This window comes from Xyrauchen texanus, chromosome 29 (assembly GCF_025860055.1).
Source record: "Xyrauchen texanus isolate HMW12.3.18 chromosome 29, RBS_HiC_50CHRs, whole genome shotgun sequence".
In the NCBI taxonomy this organism is placed as follows: Eukaryota; Metazoa; Chordata; class Actinopteri; order Cypriniformes; family Catostomidae; genus Xyrauchen; species Xyrauchen texanus.
This window is the reverse complement of record NC_068304.1, coordinates 40,337,961-40,363,669: the sequence shown is the minus strand read 5'-3', so window position 1 is coordinate 40,363,669 and position 25,709 is coordinate 40,337,961. Positions and strand designations below refer to the sequence as shown.

The 25,709-nt window shown below is 41.1% G+C and overlaps 1 protein-coding gene across 1 annotated transcript in view; it reads right to left on the bottom strand.

Moving 5' to 3' along the window:
* The window catches only part of LOC127622743 (semaphorin-3E-like), a 41,031-nt gene extending 25,076 nt beyond the window's left edge, over positions 1 to 15,955 (bottom strand). Inside the window, 3 exon segments of the mRNA XM_052096811.1 lie at positions 14,166 to 14,285; positions 14,408 to 14,467; positions 15,844 to 15,955. Of these exon segments, the coding sequence (XP_051952771.1) occupies positions 14,166 to 14,285; positions 14,408 to 14,467; positions 15,844 to 15,939 (276 nt within the window). The 5' untranslated portion in view covers positions 15,940 to 15,955.
* Between the last annotated feature and the right edge of the window lie 9,754 nt (positions 15,956 to 25,709).

Below are 25,709 nucleotides of genomic sequence, written 5' to 3'. Positions count from 1 at the left end.
AGCAACATAAACCAACACTGGACCAGCTCTAAGCAACATAAACCAACACTGGACCAGCTCTAAGCAACATAAACCAACACTGGACCAGCTCTAAGCAACATAAACCAACACTGGACCAGCACTAAGCAACATAAACCAACACTGGACCAGCTCTAAGCAACATAAACCAACCTGGACCAGCACTGACATTCATGGTCTAAGCTGATACTGTATTTTCAGCCATGTAGACAAAATCTCAAAATGATGTCTGTTGTCAAGTCTGCTGCTGTTGTGCATGTAGTGTTGGTCCTGTTAGGGGCCGTTCAATCAGGAATGTTGTTGCGTTCAAAAACAGAAGCAGCAGAGAAGAATGGAACAGATCACATTCCCTCAATCTGACCGTTTTTTTTATTTGACGCAGCAAACGCCAAAAAACGTCTGTCTGGCACATGTTTGTGTCCTGTGTGAACGACCCCTTTCTTACACTCAAATTTCTATTGCGTGTAATGCATTCACACATCAATAGTGGCTTTTCATAGGAAAACCCAAATGGCTTTTCACACCTATAGGCCTGGAGTGCATTTCCAGTTATCTCTGGGGAACTATAACGTCCAGGTGAACCAATGGAGGGTAAAATGAGAGTCATGTCAGAGAGGCTGTTCAAGACACGTTGAGTTACTTCGCCACATGAATAAACTCTTTGAAGAATCGCTTTTCTCCTATTGCAAATCTCAGTTTAACCAGAAGATGACGGTAGCAGCTCCAACACAGAATGGGGGTTCACCCGCTTGATTTATGTCTTCTGAAACAGTGTGATCATGGAGAACCAAACACCAGACATGCAACAACATCCATCACTTCCTCTCTCTGAATCAGTCCTCCACTCTTTCAGCAGGTCGATCGTTTGTCCCTCTCACTTCATACAAAGCATGAATGGAAATAAATCCTCAGCCAAATACATAACTTCACTTTCATTTTATGAAGCGTGATGTTACACGGGAGAATTATGGGAATAAATCAAAAACGGTAGACTGCAGTATGTGAGGTGGCACAGCGGGCTCCGAAAGTCTAAAACCACCTGGGATTGGAAATGTAACGCAACTCTGGAAATAAAATAAGTATGAAATATTTACAATTCTGCACTATTTGTAGGTCACTAAACAAGTGTAAATGTTAGGGCAGGCCTATTCAACGGGAGTGAGATTTCCAGTTATTTTTCTTAGACTACTTTCCTTAAAGGGCACCTATTATGGAATTTTGAAAATGTATGTGTGTAACATAGATTTAAGTGAACAAAAACATCCTGCAAAGTTTTATATATGAAAGTTCACCGTAAAAAAAGTTATCGTCTCTCAAAAGTAGGAGTCGACTCTGAGTCAATGTAATGAATCGTTTTTCCAACGAGTCATTTTCCTTTTCCTTGTGACGTCAAGATGAAAAATTATCAAATTGGCCACGCCCACCTGAAAACATCATGTCGACAACAAGACGCTGTGTTCTGAAGTGCGTATCAAAAGCGACCTTTAATCACTGCCCAGGGACGAGCATGTGAAGAATCAGTGGCTAGAGTTTATATTTACAACTATACCACACAAGTATCGCCCGAACCTTGTGCTGTGTTCGCCTCATTTTAATGACGACTGCTTTACGAACATGAACGCTTTCAAGTGTGGATTCATGAGCCGGTTGATACTGAAGGAAGGTTCAGTACCAAGTTTATTTGGATCAGCTTCCTCCTCCGAATCACAATCTGTAAGTATTATTAATAATTGTTGCTTTTATGTGTTTTTTAGCATGCTTAATAAGTATGTGTGTGTGTTGTGTACGTTACGCTCAGCGCAGCTTCTAGGTCTCCAATGTCAATGTTTTTGAAATATGTGAAATGTTTGTGGATGTTATTGGAGTTGTCATAAAGAATAGAGCAATAACTTGTAGTAATGCAGTGCTTTATTAATATGTTTATGCGTTGGGCTAACGCAAATAATAACTGATTGGGTGTTTACCACCGAACTTTGGGCTATGATCGCTAACATAAATCAACTCAAATTCCTTCTCTGATTTAGATTTTTTTACTACAAAGTGGTGATGGGCGTTCTGTTTCCGACAATCTCTGCACAGAGTATACCAATCACAACTGACTGGGTCATCTGACCAATCACCGCAGATTAGCGTCACGCAAAGGAGGGGTTTGGAAAAATGAGTCGTTGAACGAATCATTTGGGAGTCGGTGAGCAAATCAGGTAAACATAAATGCATATTATAAGACAACAAAAGTGTTTTTTGTCATTGCATGCATGTGAAACTGTTGTTGGGGACTCCCAAAACAATATTAGGAACATTTTAAATGCCATAACAGGTGCCCTTTAAATATATATATATATCTTACGTATATCTATGCACTAAACTTTGTGATCTCCCCCCTGCCCAGTACTCATGTGAACATACTTTTCTCATGTTTGCTTTTACTTCTAATGGCTAAAATCGTTTACTGTGTGTCATCAGACCAACTACATCATTTGTCTGGAGCTGGAACAATGACCTCAGCATCTGAATCAGAATATGTGTTAATTTGAATACTAGACGTGACATTTAACAAAGCAAACAAATAAATCAATAATAAATAAACAGCAGATTGTGTGACATTGCCATGCTAACTCACTAGAACATACCGTCAGATTTCTTTGCTTGCATTGAAGCACAATGACTACAAATGTAACACTGCACAGTCTTGTGATTGCTAAACTGGGAACGATCTCAGTAACGTCAAACGTATCAGCCCTCGTGGCAACACACAGTTGTGCAAGTGCGTGTTTAAACGGATGATATGCCTGAAGTAATGCCCATGTTGTAGACAGGATGAAACCGCGTGGGATTCACATGATAATCAGCTCAATCAAGTGCAGCGATTGCTTGAGGGCGATGCATTTAGCTGTACTTCTCACATGCACACACACACAAAATCACATGCACACCTTTGGGTAGACACATGGTTCACATTTGCATGAGGTTTCAGACGTGGCGTGATCGGATTACGTATATTCGAGAAGGATGAAATGTTAGGTGAGAAAGCACCTTAAACTGACAGACACAGAATTAACAGGCTGAGGTTTTGTTAAACTTATGTGTGTGTGTGTGTGTGTGTGTGTGTGTGTGGGGCTCTGTTACAAAACCGTGTGAGCTGCCTGATGAGGGGCCGTTCACAAAGGATGCGTTCTTTCAGTGCAGTGGCAATGTCTCAAATGGATCCTCATAAGTGATTTGAACGATTCTCTACATAGGAATGAACGACTGTAGATGCACCACACAAACAACACTCCTCATGTGAAGCTCAACTTATTTATGTCTTGACTAATTTTGCTTTTGGTTTTCTCAGATGAGGGCATGTCACACAACCTGTCCGTGTTGCATCTGTCCAAGTTGGCTAGATTAATAGTAACAGACCAAGTAACAGATCTTGTATCAAACTACCCTAGAGTTTGATTGGACACTGCCCTTGTCATCAACAACTAAATATATGGGAATCATTTTCAACTCCCAGTTTGAAACGTTGCCCAATTATATGGTTAGCTGCATTTCGATCATTCCATGTCAACTCAACCAGAGGCCACTGATTCAAAATGTAGTTTTGGGGGTTTTGTGCTGGTGTAAAAAATATATAAATAATGTGGCAGTCCAGGCTCAGCGGTTGAGGCTCTGGGTTACTGACCAGAAGGTCAGGGGTTCAAGCCCCAACACCACCAAGATGCCACTTTAGGGCCATTGAGCAAGGCCCTTGACCCTACCTGCTCCAGGGGCGCCATGAGGCTGACCCTGCACTCTGACCCCACTCACACTCTGATATGTGAAAACAAATAAATTTCACTGTATATATATATATATATATATATATATATATATATATATATATATATATGAAAAATGTATAATGTGTGACAATAACAAAGGCTTTCTTCTTCTTCTGATAGAGTAAATATTTAATGTCATGGATCAATATTTACAGAGTAATCCATTATTTTGTAGATAGCAGCAAAATGAGAATTTTAATGTTATTTGTGCGAAACTGCAGGTAAAAAAAATAACTTTAGAAAGGTGATAGCATCATAATTTCATTTTACACAGAGATAAGTAGATCTATTACTGAACTCAGTTGACTTCATCACCTCTTGTTGCATTATATGGCAATGGCGTGAGTCCAAATATGGGAAAAAGCTAATTTTTTATGCTGTTTTTCCAAAGTTGGAGTGGCTATAACTGCAGAACTATTAAAGATATCTTAAAATCCTTTTAGATTCTGGTTCAGAACAAACGACACTTGTTATATCTTAAATTTTAAAGCCCTATATGGTTAAACCCCAGAGTTATGGGGCTCTAAATGTTGCTCCGTGGGCAAATTGTTTAATTTTACTCATTTTCAATGGTCGAAAACCAATTGTGGGTCACATACTATGAAGCCAGTTTTTCTTGTCCAACAATACAAAGATCTGATGTACAAATAATGTTGAAACTAGAAATGTGCCTTTATTAATTCACATAAAACAATAATGTCAAAATCTTGGTTACAGTGTTATTAGCGACAATGTCAATGTGCGCCGGGAGCCACATTGAGAGCCCACATCTCTGGGATTTCACCACTTAGGGCCTTAAAAATTAATAATATTTTGGCTTTTATCATCATATATATTTAACTTTCTTCAGAAAAAAAGTATTAACCAACGCTTTGATTTGACATGTAATAGCCCATTTATCATTGTATTTATCAGAACAGACCTGTGACCTTTTTTTGGGTTGTGAGCCGCCAGTTGAGAGCCGCTGCTTTCGAGTGTAAGGAGATACAGTGAGTGTATTTGTGTGCACGTATGTGTAAAACCGTGAAGGACAGATGTGTGCTGTGATGTGTCAAGACATGTGTGTATAGATGCAAAAGTGCTCGGATTTCTGATGCTAAGGGAAGAATGCGTTCAGGGGGCGTTCGTGTGTGTACATGTTTGAGTCTCTCACGCTTTCTCTCTCTGGTTCTGGTTTGTCTCTCTGTAGCTTTATCAGTCTTTCCTGTCATCATCGCTACATCTGCAGCATGTCATCCCAGCACTCCAGGGTCAAATGTGGATAGATATGTGCAGGTATGTGTATCCATCTCCGTCTTTGTGTGTATATTTGAATACGGAGCCCATTTCTTATGTACAGGCACACATAACGTCTCAGGGTTAGTTTAGGGTGTAGCTGTTGTGTTCCAGACTGAGACGTGTGCTGGAGTTATCAAGCACCCCGCTGAAGCCTGTCTCCTATAATTACGGCCTCTCTGATCTCCTGCCTCGAGCTCCCACAACGCCTGTGGCTCACCCCTTCACCTCTGCATGAGGGTCAGGGAGCTCGAAGTGTTTCCTATTCCCAACATTGAGTTACGAGACTTCGGATAGGATAAAAACATTGAATGAGATGTGAATGCAATTCTCTGCTCTGAACCCTCAAACCAGGATTAGGATAGTTTTGAATTTGTAATGTATTTTTAGGGTAGTTCTTCTTCCAGTAGTTCATTTTAAATGGTCCTGCGGTTTGACAGATTTAATAAAATAATAATTTACGCACAAATATTCCATCACAAATATTTTCTTTTTAATATAAGGTCATTAAAATCTGCACATTGCATAACGATTTTAAAAGAATTAGCTAAATGCTTTTTTTTAAATAGTTATATATAGTAAGTCGCACTGCAGGCTATGTCAACTTCCTGAAAGTATTGCATGTCAACTAGCTTATTATTTATTAAAAATTTTTACTTTATATTTATTCAATCTGTGATTGGTTTCACTTTAGTGTTTCCAGTATGTTTAGTTTATATTTCAGCTTTAGTTTTAACATTTTTACATAAATGTAAATATGTTTAATGCTGTTACATGATTAAAGGACCATCTAGTGTTAGTGCTGTCTAGTGACATTTTTTTTAAATTGTATTTATTATTATTATTATTAGGGGTCAAGCCCCGAAGGGTCGAAAGACCCCTATTGTTTTCGTTAGTTTTCCTATTATTATTATTATTATTATTATAATTATTATTCTGCTTCTGCACTTGAGTCTATGACAGCCCATAGAAGCACTTGCGGGAAAGGTATGAAATTTGGCACTCAGGTAGAGGACAGTCTGATGTTTTAATACAGCAAATTTCGCATCTCTACTTCAAACCCTCTAGCGCCACCAACTGCCCAAATTTGCATTCACGTTTTTGTTGATTTACATTTACATTTATGCATTTGGCAGACGCTTTTATACAAAGCGACTTACAGTGCACTTATTACAGGGACAATCCCCCTGGAGCACATTGGAGTTAAGTGCCTTGCTCAAGGACACAATGGTGGCTGTGGGGCTCGAACCAGCGTCCTTCTGATCACCAGATTACCAGTTATGTGCTTAGACCACTACACCACCACCACTGTTGTTGATAACTTTTGAACAGTGAGTCCTAGAAACTAGATTATTTTTTCATCTGATTTCATGACTCAAGGCAATTCTATGCATAGTATGAAGTCATTTTCCATCATGACATTTTTTCTGACATTTTCAATTTTCTGAAAATCCTACTTTTTTGGAACTCATCCTAGGCCGTTTGTCCGATTTTCACAAAAATTGGCCTGCATCATCTAGAGGTACTCTATATTTATATTATAACTCTTAAACACTTTCCTACATGATAACCATCATGCCCAGATACTACCTGAGCAGCGTCAGAACAGTGCCACATACTGGACAAAAAATCTAAGAACTAGCGATTTTTAGTTAACTTAATAAATCTGGTTTGTTTATGATTGAAAGTTTACTTTTTCGAACTCCTCATACACTGTTCATCAGACTCTAACAAAAAACATGTCACAAAGCTTCTTTTGCTGCTCATGGTGCCGATAATAGGCTTGACCCCGGTATCGCTGCTTGCAGCTATATTTATTATTATTATTATTTTTATTACTATCAGGTCATAAAGGTTTCACATTTTAAAATATACTGTACCTATAACGAACATATATACACTCACCTAAAGGATTATTAGGAACACATACTAATACTGTGTTTGACCCCCTTTCGCCTTCAGAACTGCCTTAATTCTACGTGGCATTGATTCAACAAGGTGCTGAAAGCATTCTTTAGAAATGTTGGCCCATATTGATAGGATAGCATCTTGCAGTTGATGGAGATTTGTGGGATGCACATCCAGGGCACGAAGCTCCCGTTCCACCACATCCCAAAGATGCTCTATTGGGTTGAGATCTGGTGACTGTGGGGGCCATTTTAGTACAGTGAACTCATTGTCATGTTCAAGAAACCAATTTGAAATGATTCGAGCTTTGTGACATGGTGCATTATCCTGCTGGAAGTAGCCATCAGAGGATGGGTACATGGTGGCCATAAAGGGATGGACATGGTCAGAAACAATGCTCAGGTAGGCCGTGGCATTTAAGCGATGCCCAATTGGCACTAAGGGTCCTAAAGTGTGCCAAGAAAACATCCCCCACACCATTACACCACCACCACCAGCCTGCACAGTGGTAACAAGGCATGATGGATCCATGTTCTCATTCTGTTTACGCCAAATTCTGACTCGACCATCTGAATGTCTCAACAGAAATCGAGACTCATCAGACCAGGCAACATTTTTCCAGTCTTCAACTGTCCAATTTTGGTGAGCTCTTGCAAATTGTAGCCTCTTTTTCCTATTTGTAGTGGAGATGAGTGGTACCGGTGGGGTCTTCTGCTGTTGTAGCCCATCCGCCTCAAGGTTGTGCGTGTTGTGGCTTCACAAATGCTTTGCTGCATACCTCGGTTGTAGCGAGTGGTTATTTCAGGCAAAGTTGCTCTTCTATCAGCTTGAATCAGTCTGCCCATTCTCCTCTGACCTCTAGCATCAACAAGGCATTTTCAGCCCACAGGACTGCCGCATACTGGATGTTTTTCCTTTTCACACCATTCTTTGTAAACCCTAGAAATGGTTGTGCGTGAAAATCCCAGTAACTGAGCAGATTGTGAAATACTCAGACCGGCCCGTCTGGCACCAACAACCATGCCACGCTCAAAATTGCTTAAATCACCTTTCTTTCCCATTCTGACATTCAGTTTGGAGTTCAGGAGATTGTCTTGACCAGGACCACACCCCTAAATGCATTGAAGCAACTGCCATGTGATTGGTTGATTAGATAATTGCATTAATGAGAAATTGAACAGGTGTTCCTAATAATCCTTTAGGTGAGTGTATATGTGATATGCAGAAAAGGCCAGTGACTTCTTCTGGGCCAGTTGCTATGTAAAATCCCAGGCCGATTTCTCTTCCAAATCCAGCCCTGTGTGTGACAGATTAATTTTTTAAAGTTTTGAGAAAAGCCAGATCCTTCGTTGCCCTCAAATAAACTTCTCGTTTTTGCTCTTTACTTCTTGCATGTTCATTCAAATAAAGCTTTCTACACAGTGATCAGCTACTCTTTAACTTGACTTGGGCTCTCTTGGGAAGATGGAGATGTTTGTTTTAGGCTGTCTGGATGTTTGCTTGGAGATTTTTACAGAGTGAGAATGATAAAACTTCCTGTCACACAGAGTAAAACAAACTCTCTGTGTATCTCTGGAGATCAGGCTTTTAGCACGAATCACCTCAGGAAGCCATTGCTGTCAGTTTTACATTATGACTTGGAGTGTAAATGCTTTGGGATCATTGTGTCCCCTAAATTTTCATTTAAAGCGAACACATAATTTATAGCTGAGGTTTTGCTTTTAAAGACAGAGAGAGTGGATAATAACAGGAAAATATTAGGGAGATAGTGCAGGGGATTGGGTGTTTCTTCAACTTCGGGCAATTTCATGTCCCAGTGGTTTATTATATATATATATATATATATACATATATAAGGGAAACATCTCTTGTGAGCAGAATATTTTTTTCGGTCATCATTTGCAATCAATCTATAGTTTTGCCAAATTATGCAAAAAGTGTGGAAATATTATTTACTTGTGTTTTTAGGACACATAACACGTAAGCTATGAAATAAGCCTTAGAAATGCACAAGAATCTGCAATTTTATTTTAAAACCATAAAAAATGTAATTTCCAGCACAGGGTTCTATTAAACTCCATACAGAATATGAGATGCTGGAACTGAATTTTCATGACTTGAATGATATAAATCTCCTGTAATGCATGAACACACACTACTGGACTGAGAGTGTGAACACATTTTTTAACAAGACTTTACTTTCTAGAAATTCACCAAGCTAAAAGTGCCCTGTAATAGGGTTTAAAATGGGCAAGGAGGAACCGGCTGAACAGTCAAAGTAATATTGAATTGGCACAAAATGACACAAATACACATACGGCAGCTGCATGTGGCTCTCTCTCTCCCGAACTGCCTCATACAGCTGCATTTATCCCTCTCCTTGGCTGATTAGCCCGATTGGGGCCAGGCATGCTTAGTCACGGCCCGGCCCCACCCTCCTCCTCGTCACACTCCTCCCACCTTTACCTTGTAACAGTTTTACAGTTACATTTGTCCTATTAGCTTTCTGCACATGCAATATTTAATCCTGTCACTAGGGGCGCTCTAGCCAGTGTGATTCCTGGTAGCATAAAAAGGATAGAAGAAGTAGTATGAGGGAGGAAGGATGTGTTAACCACATGGAGAAGCTTTCTCACCAATGCTGTCTAGTGTTTTTTTTCCCTGATTTGAGGAACCTGAGGTTCCTAAGCTCAAATGTAAGTACTCTTGTTAGTACTTTGTTTGTATGTGTGATGTTAGGTAATGTTTCTGTAGATGAGATGTAAATGTGTTAATGGTGGCACTAAGTTTATTTGTTTGTTTGATGCAGAGGGTTCAACGTGCAGTCATGAGGAGGCAGCTCAATTATAGCTAGGTCCTTGACCAAAATGGGATTAATTGTCTTTGATTTGCCAACAACACTTTTGTCATCTATTGTGCGTTCCACCAGCTACAGTTTGTTCACATTACCAACAGCCACTTGGAGGCTCGGATTCAGGCGGATGTGGCCTCATCTATATTGCACTTAAGTACTGTTTCACCTTGCTCCTATTACTCTTAAGACTGAGCTCTTGGTAGCCAAAGACTCTACTATGAAAGTCTGAACTGTTTTGATGTTTGCCTTGCAACTGGATGCCTATGTACTTTGTATGTTTACTGTCTGTGTGGTGATTTGTGGTGTAATACACATGGCTCATTGAAACGCAAAAGTCTCTGGTCCCTTAATTCATTATGTAGCATCTAAAAGCGTTTTAAAAGCAGGTGTTACAACCTCAGGCTGGGAAAGCCTCGACATGATGTACACCCCCACTTCATTCTGGGGGGGAGGAGGGAAGGATGTTGCCCTTCTGGCTTTTCCCCACCTCTCTAAAGCTGGGGAGGGGGACAATGGGAGGGGGAAAAAAAATAGGAGAGGGAAAGGGCAAGGTGGAGCGACAGTGAGAGAGAGAGAAAAAATTGCTCTCCGGTTCCCAGACATGCTGTCACCTGGTCCTCGACCACTCCTCCACCCACAGCCGCTCCTCCCTGGGCATACAGGAGCGAGTCCTCTGAACCCTGGCAGATGGTGGCCGTTCCTCCACGTCCAGGCGGACGGCTGCAGCTTCTCCTTTGGATGGGTGGCAGTGGAGAGGACTCCAAGTGAGCACATCTCTCTTCCTTCCTGGGTTTCGGGACCAATGTAACAGTATAAAGGATGGGCAATGAGGAGGCGGGAACCAGACAAAGCATCAAAGTAATATTTCATTTACTCCAAAAAACACAAATACACACATGGCAGCTGCGTGTGGCTCTCTCTCTCCCGAACTGCCGTATCCGGCTGCTTTATCCCTCTCCTCGGCTGATTAGCCCAATTGGGGGCCAGGCGTGCATTGCCACGACCCGGCCCCACCCTCCCAAAGCTGAAGAAACACCTGAATGTGATCTGGAGATGTTGCAGGCCGGACTCGAACCCTGTCACTTGCATCACCATGGCTCCACACATGTACTAACTACTGCAGCACAGCTCTGACTGCTCACTAGTGTTATAATTCAATATAACACTTATCATCTTCATCTTTTAAGCACAAAAAACTTGCCTACTGATCTTAGCAGGTAGCTTCATTCAAAGCATGCAAAACGTTCAACTTTCCCAGACAGCACTGAAGCTAATACAGGTCACATACTTCATTCTCCGTCTGCCTAGCCCTAGACCTACATATTTAACATTCTTCAAACGATAATGCAATTCCTTTGAAAAATGAAAGAAACCTCCACAGAGGTACTTTGCAGTCATCTGCTGCTAGCAAACGGTCTTGACGAACCGCACGGTGACGCAAAGCATCTGGACCATTTTTACCATCAAAGATTTCAGAACTCAAAGCATAGCCAATGTTTTATTGTCCTGAGATGTTTAAACGCTTGAACTTGTCACAACTTTGAATGGTTTTAGTTACTGCAAACGTCTCGCATCCGCACAACTTCACCACTTGTGTCGAGCAGCGAGTGACACGGTCACTCTGAAGACAAACGGTAACCGACTACTGGATGTGGTTCATCTGTGACTCACTACGACACAAGAGCCCTCCATGACTTGTTTTCTGGAATGAGGCATAGAGAGAGGACAGCAGGACACTGTAAAATGTCCACCTTCTCTCTCCGTACAATCCCAGTCTGCTTCCCATACAATGAAACCTTTCGGAGATGCTGTGGTCAATGAGGCATTTCTAAAACTCTGGTTTAAAAATACCATAGCCATCATGTTGATTCACTTTATGCCAGGGCTGGACTGGGAAGAGAAATCGGCCCAGGATTTTACATGGCAACTGGCAAAAGTTGTTGAGTGGGGGCTGGGGGGTGTTCGCTGTCATTTTCGGCATGACGCAGTGCCATTTTGTGGTCCATTCTGCATAACGTGGCGGCACATTTGAGCTTATCGCGCCTATTTGGCACATTTCTCAGCCAATCCACCAGACCGCTCGGTTCTCCCAATGGCCAGTTCACCCCTGATCAGCTCCAAAGAGCGTCGGCCCACCGAGAAAATGCCCGGTTGCCAGATTACCAGTCCAGCCCTGTTTTACGCCTGCTATAGGAGACAACAAATTCTCATGACAACTACAACAAGATGGCGAAATCACACAATATCATAACCTGCAATAAACGTCCCTCGTCTCGATCCAAATCATGATGTTCCTCTTTCTTCCACAGGACACAAAATGTATCTTTTATTTTCCATAGACTGTAAAAAAAGATGGCCAACGCCCCTTCGCTCTTTTCCATTGGTGAGAACTGAAGCCGCCAGTGTCCCGATATGGCGCTGACATCTTGGGACTTGAGTCTGCGCAGTTGCGATTTCGGGACCAGACCTGCGCAGTAGTGAGCAGGAAGTAAAGCCGCAAAATCAAGGCCCCGCCCTCACTCTCGCTGAATCAATCGCAAGCACACGCCCCTGCACTTTTGACTTTTGACTTATGACGGTGTGAAATAATTAATTATAGAAATTTAGATATTACATTTAAAGCTCCAATCTCCTCAGTCCTCCGAAGATCCCGAAAAAAAGTCTGTTGGTGCTTCAGTGACTACTTCACTCAGAGAACCTGTCAATCACAGCTGTCAATCATGATGTCACAGCACCGTTTTTATATCATCAAATAACTAAAAACAAACTTATTTTGAAAACAAACACTTGAAATGACATCAACGTGATAGAAACGACAGTAAATGACAGAAACTATCTTTGGAAAAAAGATATGTGAAGTGTAATTTAATTGTTTAGTTGGTCTCACGTCCCGTTGAATAACATGGGGAGGCGGGGTTTATGACCTATACTAGGACCAGCCACCGGGGGGCGATCGAGACGTTTTGGCTTCACTTTTGAGGGCTTGTGCGGCACACTTGATATTTTCTCATGCATGCATTTGTTTATTATTTAATTGTGTGTGTATGTGTATCTGTATGTGCTTGTTATATTGTTGTATGTCATGAGTTGTAATACCTTGTAATGTGTTAAAAGTACAATAATAAAAAACTAAATGTAACAAGGATATGAGAAATATAACAAGCCCCCTAGCGAGTCATTTGTCAGGGAGAAAGGACTGAGGTGCATCCCAAACCACGCACTTCTGCACTATTCTATGTCACTTCATAGTGTTAGTAGTGCGAGTTAACAATAAACATGCAACAAAAAGAAGTGTACTACACGTGCCCGGATGATGCACATTTTCAACCGTCAAAACGGAGCGTGGAATATTGGATACTTCTTGCACTCAGTGCTCGCGGCTTGCCGTATATAATGGAAATAATTATGTGGCAGGGTGGAGGGCGGGGTCGTGATCATACACACCCGCTCCCGTATTAGGCTAATTAAGCCTCTGTGAGGGATAAAGGTAGACTGCAGAGGATCGTGCGGGAGAGAGAGATCGTTTACGGACATGTCCGTCATGTGTGTGTTTATGTTGTCTTTTAAGTTTATCATTAAAATATTATTTATATTGAAAAGCCGGTTCTCGCCTCCTCCTTTCCATGGATCCCGTTACACTGGTGCCGAAACCCGGGAAGGATGAGGGATACGCCGTAGTAGAGATCTCGCCACTACCGTCCACCCCAACGGAGCAGCCGCGGCCATCTGCCGGGGGACGAGGAGCCCAGCCGCCTGAAAGAGGATGATGGCCGCTGACCGCGAGGGGAGAAGGGGGTCCTTACCAACAGCCTGGAGCAGTCAGGGCCGCTGCCAGGGGCACAGGAGTCGCCTACCGGCCACTGAAACGCGGCGGGGTTTAAGACCGCCGGCCGTGAGCGGAGAGGGGCTCACTGCCGACCGCCAGGAGTGGGAGAACCGCTGCCAGGGGCGGGGGAGACCCCTTCTGTTCCCCGAGGAGGACTGCCTCTGATCCGCCCGGAGAGGCGTGGCTGTCGTCCGATAGAGGGTGGAGGAGTGGCCGAGGAACAAGCTGTGGCGTATAGGAGAACTGCTGAGTTTATCATTAAACTATTATTTATATTGAAAAGCCGGTTCTCGCCTCCTCCTTTCCATGGATCCCTTTACAAATTAGTAATGTGATTACTTTTTCGGTGAAGTAATCTGATTACATTTTTACAGGAGTAACTGGTAATTTGTAGTGGATACATTTTTTAAAGTTGGAAAAGGTTTGGGGCAATTGTGCCAGTGTTTTTGTCTATTAAGCAAGTGTTGAGCAGATTTACCTCCGTTGCATGTCCAACTTGGATAAAGGCACACACAGGGTGAAAGGCTCCAGTCCCACATGCTAACAGGTGTGTGCTGTTATACTGCTGCACCAATTTAATGTAGTTAGCACACTCCGGCTGAGAGAGAGAGAGAAAGAAAGAAAGATAAAAATCTTTAGTGCATGCAATTTAATGTAAACACAGCAGATGTGTAACCGGATATCACTGCATCATATTTTCAGTATGTATAACAGATTTACCTTCTCTCTGCCTTGCATTAAACAGTCCCCCACCTGCTCCTCAGAACTGGCCCAGTGAATCTAAAACAGACAGAGTTCTGCTAATGTCATTCTGGAATAAATATGAATTCTGTCATTGTTTTCATTTTTGATCTGTGGGTGCATGAACAAGGCACATGTTAAAGTGATTCATACTTTATTGCATGTCCACAAGAGATTTGGTGGATTTTTATAATAGGCTGTTCCTTTAAAGGTGCACTCTCTCTCATATATATATACAGCAGGAAATAATTAAGAGACCACTTCAAATGTTCAGTTTCTCTGGATTTCCCATTTATAAGTGTGTGTTTGAGAAAAAGAACATTTTAGTTTAATTCTATAAAGTACTGACAACATTTCTCCCAAACTCCAAATATAAATATTGTCATTTAGAGCATTTATTTGCAGAAAATGACGACTGGTCAAAATAACACAAAAGATGTCGTGTTTTCAGACCTCGAATAATGCAAAGAAAACAAGTTCATATTCATTTATAATCAAAACAATATTAATGTTTTAACTGAGAGTTCAGAAATCAATATTTGCTGGAATAATCCTTATTTACAATCACAGCTTTCATGTTGGCATGCTCTCTGCCAGTCTTTCACATGTTGTTGGGTGACTTTATGCCACTCCAAACGGCAGATTATCAGTTCATAAATGCTTACTTTTCACCGTTCCTCACACAATGCTATCTTATGACATCAGAATCAGCTTTATTGCCATCGTAACACTTTTACTAAAGCACATGACTCATTATAATGTTTGCATGACATCATCAACTACATTCACAAGCTTGTTTGAGTGAGATCAGATTGTGCTCGACTGATAAAGTGTTGCACTTGTGATGTAAAGGAGCGGGTACGAGTCCTGAGGAGCACACGAGTCCACATGTGAACCCAAAGTGTCATTGAAGCAACACAAAATGACGCAGTTGTGTTTTTCATCTCACATTTGCTTTTTCGGACACTATCGGTTGGGTTTAGGTTTAAGGGTTAGGGTAGGGAGATCAGTTTTGGAGAACGTTAAACTCACTTTTAGCGCCACACAGTGGACATTTCACCTCAGAACTGCCGCAATACGGTTCGGTTTGGGTCATTGTCCTGCAGCAAACGCCATGAACTTCTTCTGATGTATGTAATTCATGCACCTTTATTGTTTGAGTGAGACAACATTGGAGTGTGTGTTTGTGAACATTCATGAATTTCAGGGGAACAGATGGTTGCATCCATTTCTGGGTTTCATTCGAATGCCTGCTGTTAAATATTAATAAAGTGTGTGTGGTGTTTTTCTGAGGTTTATTTAGCAACAAGCATAATTTACATAATAAAAACTCCCGCTGACTTGATGTTTGACAATCAAGTTGCACACACAAATTTGGACCTATTGGACACATATGAACTTGCAAACACATTTACCTCTTTGTGAGGTGCAGAGATGCGCTCCAGGTTGAGGGAGTACAGTATGTCTTTTCCTCCGATGAACAGTCTTTCCCGAGTCTCATCTAGTAACATGCTGTAGTGTTGTAGTCGCCCCAATCTGCCCTGGAATACCCACGTCCTGTTCAGCTCCCATAACTCTGCGAATGACAAACAGAAATGACATTATATTTTCTGAAGCATATGGGTGTAGGGCTTGCCCATGCAAAAGTCGCTGCCACAATGCTAAGATGTTGTGGGTGGTTTTGGCACGTTGCTATGTGGTTGCTAAGGTGTTCTGTGAGCTTTTGGCACATATCAGGATAGGCACATATGTAAGGATATTGATATTCTGTTCAGAGTGGTTTTTAGCACATTCTATGAGATTGCTAGGGAGATGTGAATGGTTGTCATTGCTATGTGGTTGCTAAGGGTTTTGACACATTGTTTTGAGGTTTCCAGGGTGTTGTGGGTGTTTTCCAGGATGTTGATAGTTGGTTGCTAGGGTTTTCTGAGTGGTTTTAGGCATGTTGCTATGAGGTTGATAGAGTGTGGTGGGTGGTTGCAAGGAGGTTGAGAGTCAGTTGCTAATGGGTTCTGAGCAGCAGTGCCGTTTTTTTTTGCACCTCACAGGCCACCGAAAAACAAGGGTTCTAAGTGTTTTTGAGCATGTTGATATGAGATTGCTAGGATGGTGTGAATGGTCGTCAGGTCATTGCTGTGTGGTTGCTACGGTGTTCTGAGGGGTTTTAATACATTGCAATGAAGTTGCTTATTAGGGTGGTTGCCAGGATGTTGATAGTTAGTTGCTAAGGTATTTAGAGTTGTTTTGAGCTCATTGCTGAGTTTGCCAGGGTGTGTTGGAAGGTTGCAAGGAGGTTGATAGTTGGTTGCTAAAGAGTTCTAAGTGATTTTATATCACATTGGGATGAGGTTGCTAGGGTGTTTGTGTGGTTGCATGTTATTATGTTTTTGCTTTGATGTTGTGGATGGTCACCAGGATATTGCTGTGTGGTTGCTATGGTGTTCTGAGGGGTTTTAATACGTTGCAATGAGGTTGCTTGCAAGGGTGGTTGCTAGGATGTTGTTAGTTAGTTGCTAAGGTATTTAGAGTTGTTTTGAGCTCATTGCCGAGTTTGTCAGGGTGTGTTGGAGGTTGCAAGGAGGTTGCTAGTCAGTTGCTAAAGTGTTCTAAGTGATTTTTATCACATTGGGATGAGGTTGCTAGGGTGTTGGGGTGGTTGCATGTTGCTATGTGTTTGCTTGGATGTTGTGGATGGTCGCCAGGTCATTGCTGTGTGGTTGCCACGGTGTTCTGAGGGGTTTTAATACGTTGCTATGAGGTTGCTTGCAAGGGTGGTTGCTAGGATGTTGATAGTTAGTTGCTAAGGTATTTAGAGTTGTTTTGAGCTCATTGCCGAGTTTGTCAGGGTGTGTTGGAGGTTGCAAGGAGGTTGCTAGTCAGTTGCTAAAGTGTTCTAAGTGATTTTTATCACATTGGGATGAGGTTGCTAGGGTGTTGGGGTGGTTGCATGTTGCTATGTGTTTGCTTTGATGTTGTGGATGGTCGCCAGATCATTGCTGTGTGGTTGCCACGGTGTTCTGAGGGGTTTTAATACGTTGCTATGAGGTTGCCAGGATGTTGGTAGTTAGTTGCTAAGGTATTTAGAGTTGTTTTGAGCTCATTGCCGAGTTTGTCAGGGTGTGTTGGAGGTTGCAAGGAGGTTGATAGTCGGTTGCTAAAGTGTTCTAAGTGATTTTTATCACATTGGGATGAGGTTGCTAGGGTGTTGGGGTGGTTGCATGTTGCTATGTGTTTGCTTTGATGTTGTGGATGGTCGCCAGATCATTGCTGTGTGGTTGCCACGGTGTTCTGAGGGGTTTTAATACGTTGCTATGAGGTTGCCAGGATGTTGGTAGTTAGTTGCTAAGGTATTTAGAGTTGTTTTGAGCTCATTGCCGAGTTTGTCAGGGTGTGTTGGAGGTTGCAAGGAGGTTGATAGTCGGTTGCTAAAGTGTTCTAAGTGATTTTTATCACATTGGGATGAGGTTGCTAGGGTGTTTGGGTGGTTGCATGTTGCTATGTGTTTGCTTTGATGTTGTGGATGGTCGCCAGGATATTGCTGTGTGGTTGCTATGGTGCAAATTGTTTAGCCATGCTGGTCTTTTCAGTAAGGCCGAGAGGCTGTTTTTATACTATCAAGTTCATTATAAAGTTCACGGCACAATTCTTTGATCTCTTGCGTTTCTTTCCGCCACCCAGTGCAGTCAGGGAACTGGAATAGGATTAGACAGACCAGACCTACGCCCCAAATTAGACGCATCACGCTGCAGCAGCGAATCAGTGTGAGAATCTGGATTATACGATTAATCAAAGTATGGTGCGTCAATGACTTATGGCCGATTTCCTCAGTGTGTTTGTGTGTTGGGTCGCTCCAAGGGGAGTTGCCCTCATGATAGTCTTGACCTTGTGATTTTTTCAGCTTGTGTGTGAGTGTATGAGCCCTCCAGTCATACACACCCAATGACAAAATGTGTTTTCGATTTTGCGATCCTCTCTGGTTGCTTTAGAGAAATGGCAGCTGTCCAGCACACACAGATGCAGATCCATCGATAAATGCATACACACAAACACATATAATACTGGAGGTTGAGCCTTACTGAGCTGGAGATTTCTCGTGTTCACTGGACACATAGTTGCATTAAATTGGAAACATTCTGTCCAATGAGACATGGAAAGACAGACAGAGAGGGGAATATTAAAAGAGGCACTTCAAGAGGAGAAGAGTATTTATGGAAGGGAGATAAGGGAGGCAGACAGACATATAAGGGAAGAAACTGGACTACCCAAAAATGATTCCACGAGGAGTTGACTGGCATAAAGAACATGGAGAGAGATATTTAAACAGAGACAGCCTTTGATCACTTTCAAGAAGTCTGAATAAGCGTTTCCTCTGAAAGATATGCAATGTGTCTTTGATTACGTTCATGAGCCTTGCGGTTAATAAAAGCGCTTTAGGACACCCAAGGAACATGCAAACAAGCAAACACTCGCACTCACTTCAAGTTCATTTGGAAGTCAGAATATCTCACCCGGCTTTTCCATCTGTGTCAATGCAACACAACGTAACATTACATGTGTTTCTTGTGTTATAACTCTGGGATATAAAACCTTATGTTGAGATATCCACAGGGTGCCACAATGGCTGAATCGTATGAAGCTTACTACATACTATATAGCAGTGGCGGCTGCTGGTCTTTCAAAGAGGGGAGGCTCATTTTCGGCCTACATTATAAACTTATTTAAAAGTAAATTCTGCCCTACGTTCCTTTTCGAGAAAATGCACTGTGACTCTGTCGTACCAACTAGGCGTCTTTTCCAGTGACTTGACCAGTGTCTTCTCAATGGCCAGCAGAGCTAGGCTGCTTAAACGACCTTGGCCCATTGTGTTACTTGGCCCTTGTTGGATGATTCACTACTCTCATCATGTCCCCTAAATGACAGCTCCTGTCGGCCAAGCAAGGATGTTACATCAATAAGGCGGTTTAGGAAGGCCCTGTTTTGTTTGACTGTTTCATTATGTTTAGTCACTTGAATGCGAGCACCTTCATTGATTGCATGCTCAACCCTGATCCTGCCCATGCAACTTAATCTTGCACATGCACTCACATGTTCATTGCTCTTTTCATGTCTTTTATATGCCCTGTCAAAGTTAGACAGATCTCCAAACCCCACTTTTGACCAAACAACACATCCGTGAGATGGTTTCATCAAGAGGCATGGCCAGCAGTACATTTTATTTGTCACAGCACTTCAAGACCTGTTATTTTTCCCTATTTTTTGCACTAAATCAATCTTAGGTGTTGATCTGCCCTGCTGTTTAATTCTAATTTTTTCCTCGTAAGGAAGACTTTCAAATGGCTTCGCCAAAATCAGGTCGACAATATTAGCACCGTCTGCCATCGTGCGCAGTTTCACCCGTACGACGCTAGCCTAGCCTACTGTATGAATGAATGAATGAACGAAAGAACGCTCTAAAACAAAATATATTAAACTTAGTAAAACTGAAACAAGGAATGTGGTGTATAATTGTGTGAAATGTATTATGCAAATTGACTAGCAATTTCGCCAAACAAATATAAAGAAATAGGTTGCAGCAGTTCGTCTTTCGACTACACTTGAGAAATCCGCGATGGGACTGAGCGCGAAATAGCTTCAGTGACTTCTTATAGTACAGATTCGCTGTCAATCAAAAGGAGATGCAGTCTTTCGACAGATCCTCCAATCATCACGCTGAAGCCCGGAGTCCGGGCCAGCCCACTCCTCATTCACCCCCAGAGACGCTGAGCGTCCGTGGGCGGGACATAATCGCAGCATTTATCCAATGACCGTCTATTTTCGGAGCACTGAAAAAACTGTTCAGAGCAGCCCCATTGAAGTCAATGGACGCTCGGCTTCAACAGGGAAATGCACTGACGCTACGGGAATGTATGAGAAGTAAATCGAGTCAGCCGACCTGCTATATGTAATGTAGCTGATTCTGAACGAACTCGTCTTCGAGATGAACGTATTCTAACGCATTTTTAGTCAATAAATTGTTTACACAATAGTACATATTTGACCATTATTTTTTTGACATTATAGGGGAAGCTGAGCTTCCCTTGCAGTCTTAAAGAAATCCCCACTGCTATATAGTGCTCAGCATGCATGCTCAGGTTTAAAAACAGATCGCGTTATTACGCAGCAAATGGTTTTATTATACATTGTTGTCACATGATCTTATAATGTTGCATGTGACGTAAGTGGTGGCAAGTTACAATCCGAGAAATTGTCATTCTTTTTTTTTATGTGCATATGTCGTAACTTAACCGTCTTATTAAAGGCTTTAAATAATTCGTATAAATATACAGTGCACTTATTACAGGGACAATCCCCCCGGAGCAACCTGGAGTTAAATGACTTGCTCAAGGACACAATGATGGTGACTGTGGGGATCAAACCAGCAACCTTCTGATTACCAGATTACCAGTTATGTGCTTTAGCCCACTACACCACCACCAACACAAAATAACACAGTTGACGCAGTTCCCTAATTTAACATTATAACAGATTCATCCTGTTTTACGTGATTTCTGGAGCCATTTTCAACTCGTTTCAAAGGATTATATCACTTGTTGAAAAGTGTTCAAATGAATAAACAGTGATGTAATCATGAACTAATAATGAATTGATTTATTATGATTGAAGTGGGACAAAAAAGGAGTTTACTGAATATGCTACAGAATTAAAAAAAATAAAAAATAAATAAAAATACATCACAAAAGTACCATAAAAAAATAAGTTAAATAATAATAATTAATGCAATCGTGCTTTAATAAAAGTTTCTTTTATTTGTGTGCTATAATCCAAGGTTTCAGATCACTCTGTGGGGAACAGACCCAAATTGAAGCCTTTATTCAATGATCTTCGTCTCCAGTCAAATCACGGCGTCTCAAGAAGCGTTACGACACGTTTCATGTCAGTGATGTCAAACGCACATGGGCTGATTGTGACATGCAATTAATCACATTAATTTTGCAATACATTATATATATACACTCACCTAAAGGATTATTAGGAACACCTGTTCAATTTCTCATTAATGCAATTATCTAATCAACCAATCACATGGCAGTTGCTTCAATGCATTTAGGGGTGTGGTCCTGGTCAAGACAATCTCCTGAACTCCAAACTGAATGTCAGAATGGGAAAGAAAGGTGATTTAAGCAATTTTGAGCGTGGCATGGTTGTTGGTGCCAGACGGGCCGGTCTGAGTATTTCACAATCTGCTCAGTTACTGGGATTTTCACGCACAACCATTTCTAGGGTTTACAAAGAATGGTGTGAAAAGGGAAAAACATCCAGTATGCGGCAGTCCTGTGGGCTAAAATGCCTTGTTGATGCTAGAGGTCAGAGGAGAATGGGCCGACTGATTCAAGCTGATAGAAGAGCAACTTTGCCTGAAATAACCACTCGTTACAACCGAGGTATGCAGCAAAGCATTTGTGAAGCCACAACACGCACAACCTTGAGGCGGATGGGCTACAACAGCAGAAGACCCCACCGGGTACCACTCAACTCCACTACAAATAGGAAAAAGAGGCTACAATTTGCAAGAGCTCACCAAAATTGGACAGTTGAAGACTGGAAAAATGTTGCCTGGTCTGATGAGTCTCGATTTCTGTTGAGACATTCAGATGGTCGAGTCAGAATTTGGCGTAAACAGAATAAGAACATGGATCCATCATGCCTTGTTACCACTGTGCAGGCTGGTGGTGGTGGTGTAATGGTGTGGGGGATGTTTTCTTGGCACACTTTAGGCCCCTTAGTGCCAATTGGGCATCGTTTAAATGCCACGGCCTACCTGAGCATTGTTTCTGACCATGTCCATCCCTTTATGGCCACCATGTACCCATCCTCTGATGGCTACTTCCAGCAGGATAATGCACCATGTCACAAAGCTCGAATCATTTCAAATTGGTTTCTTGAACATGACAATGAGTTCACTGTACTAAAATGGCCCCCACAGTCACCAGATCTCAACCCAATAGAGCATCTTTGGGATGTGGTGGAACGGGAGCTTCGTGCCCTGGATGTGCATCCCACAAATCTTCATCAACTGCAAGATGCTATCCTATCAATATGGGCCAACATTTCTAAAGAATGCTTTCAGCACCTTGTTGAATCAATGCCACGTAGAATTAAGGCAGTTCTGAAGGCGAAAGGGGGTCAAACACAGTATTAGTATGGTGTTCCTAATAATCCTTTAGGTAAGTGTATATATATTGTTGGGTTACATGATCTAAAACATCTTGAAAATTAAAAAAATTATAATATAAAGGATCCTTTATAATATAAAGGATTTAGAAATAAATAAATATAGGTATAATAGGTTTTAGATGCTGACAATACATCCATATTGTATATCTGAGCATCTATCCAATTTGTTTCATTTTTTACTTATTTAACAAGGACAGCGTTTATTAATGAACAGACAAATGTCTGTGACTGAGCTTTATGGGCTAATTATCATCTATTGTCCTTCAATTAATAAACTTAATCACAAAAATCACATCTAGATAATGCACACACACTAATACCCAAACAATTAGATCAGGCTATTTATTTGCATACCACACATGTAATAATGCATCTGGGTATTCTGTGCGTATGCATGTACACTGTGCACCCTACACATGCTATACAGTATACTGCAGAAGTATAAGCGTTGTGTGTTAGTATGATATTCTGAACATAGCAAATGTTGTAAGCTTGTAAAACATTTTTTGCAAGATGTTACAAACTATAATCACTTCACTTTTTAACGTGTCAATCTAAGCAACGTCTGGTTCCCATGTGGCGAACTAGAAGAACCAGAATATTGAAGAATGATGAGAGAATCTGGATGACAGCTTTACGTGCCTTTAGGCACAATCTCCCGTACAATGTCAATACATACTGCACAGGATAATAGCAAACAGATGCAGTGAAGTTTTCATATGCATTCTCTCTAATTAATCCTGGGTCTCTGACTCTCTGACCCATTGATGTTTATTTGATATATAATTTGCTTTGACATGGTTTATTTATGTCCAATACATGAAATATGCATCAGTTCCCCTGGGACTCTCCTCCCTTTACTTTTGTAATGAACTTTCATCCTTCTCATCTTAAATATATTCATTTGGCAACTACAGTAATTTAAGATAGATAAATTAAAGAGGCTTGACACATGATGGCACAGGCCTCTGGATTTTAAGTTTCACAGGGTTCATCCAATCTTTTTAAATGATTTATTTTATGCACTGCATTAAACAGCAGAGACCGCAATGAAACGGCAAAATGTTCATGAAGAGACCAAGTGTCTTGGACAAACAGAAAATGGCAAAAGTCCCAGAAGAAGCCAAGAAAATAACCCTAAACTCCCCCCTCAAGCAATAAGCATTTTAACCCTTGCTTGGTGTCCCTGGCCTGACAAGGGTCGAACCATTAGGCTTTCCGGGGGAGGAAATTGGAGTGAATATCCAACCAACAGATTTCATTGAAAACATGAGCACTGTCTCCTAAACTTGAAGGAGATTAGTGGAATAATTCTGAATTATTCAAGATCATATCAAGATTTTTTTTTGGTTTGTTTAGCAATCAGTAATCAGTGCACTCAATCTAATTGATCTAGTTTTAAACATTTTTAGATATATTTACAGGAAAACAAAACAAAAATATAATCAAGAATACGATACAGGTGCATTAATAATCATTAACTAATGCTTAACTAATGCAGAGTTAATGTATGACTCATGATTAATTAAGCCATTCATTAATGATTGCCACATCAGCAACTAATAAAGAGTCTGTCTGATTAATATTTTAAGTCATATATGAATTGCTATTAATTAAATGTGTCATCGTGGATTAATTCCCTAACAACTTATTATATGAACTAATAGTGTTAATTAATGACCCAAATGAGCTGAATTAACACATGAATTTGCAGTAATAATGCATTTATTAAGCATGTATTAATGCATATCAGTGCACCCGTACTGGGATTGAAGTTAAGGGTTGAAACTGGTCATTGTGGTAATTAACATATTAATTAACACTATTAGTTCATATAATAAATTGTTAGGGAATTAATCCACGATGACACATTTAATTAATAGCAATTCATATATGACTTAAAATATTAATCAGACAGACTCTTTATTAGTTGCTGATGTGGCAATCATTAATGAATGGCTTAATTAATCATGAGTCATACATTAACTCTGCATTAGTTAAGCATTAGTTAATGATTATTAATGCACCCGTTTTGTAAAGTTACCAAAATATTTGCCTTAATATCAAAGGTCTTAAAAAATAAATTATGATCCAATGTGAATTTTCTTGATAATAAATACAATCGTGTCTGGTAACATCCATCCATCCATCTTCAACCGCTTATCCGAAGTCGGGTCGCGGGGGCAGCTGCTCCAGCAGGGGGCCCCAAACGTCCCTATCCCGAGCCACATTAACCAGCTCTGACTGGGGATGTAATCTCTCCACCTAGTCCTGGGTCTTCCCCGAGGCCTCCTCCCAGCTGGACGTGCCTGAAACACCTCCTTAGGGAGGTTCAGCCTTTAACTCGTCCCAAACTGTTTGTGCTACAGACATGAAAAGGACCAGAAAAGTATTAAGGAAGCTAATTTTGCAGTTAACAGAAATAATTTAAATATCACATACAGAGTTGTGTCTGTTATTGGTGGTCTAATGAGAGAATAGCATTGAGCGAGACTATACGAAATAGCCAACTCGTAAATTATGTAGGACTTTTCATGAGATCAGGTTGAACAGTCTGGTTCCAGAAGTTAAAATCACAAATGGGGGGCCTGGGTAGCTCAGCAAGTAAAGACGCTGACTAACACACAGGGAATCACAAGGTCAAATCCAGGGTGCGCTGAGTGACTCCAGCCAGGTACTCTCAAACTACTTGAATATAGGAAAATAATGGAATATTTTGCAATGAAATATTATTAAATATATTGTTTCTGTACTTAAAATAAAAAACTCTGAATCAGTAGTTTTATATTTTCCCACCGTTTTTAATTCAATAACGACATTCGCAATGCTTCATGGGATTGAAGTTCATTCCCTCATCAGAGACATTAAGATGTACAGAGTCTTGTACCGACGTCGTTTTGTGCGATTTTCAAATACTTTTTTACTTCAAATCAAAGTTTGTAATGTTGTGATTCACCTTGGAGCTGGTTGGTTTGGTTCAGGGTGTACAACTCTTTTTTGGAGACTTTAACGAAGTCTCAATGTAAAAAATGAATGGGACAAATAC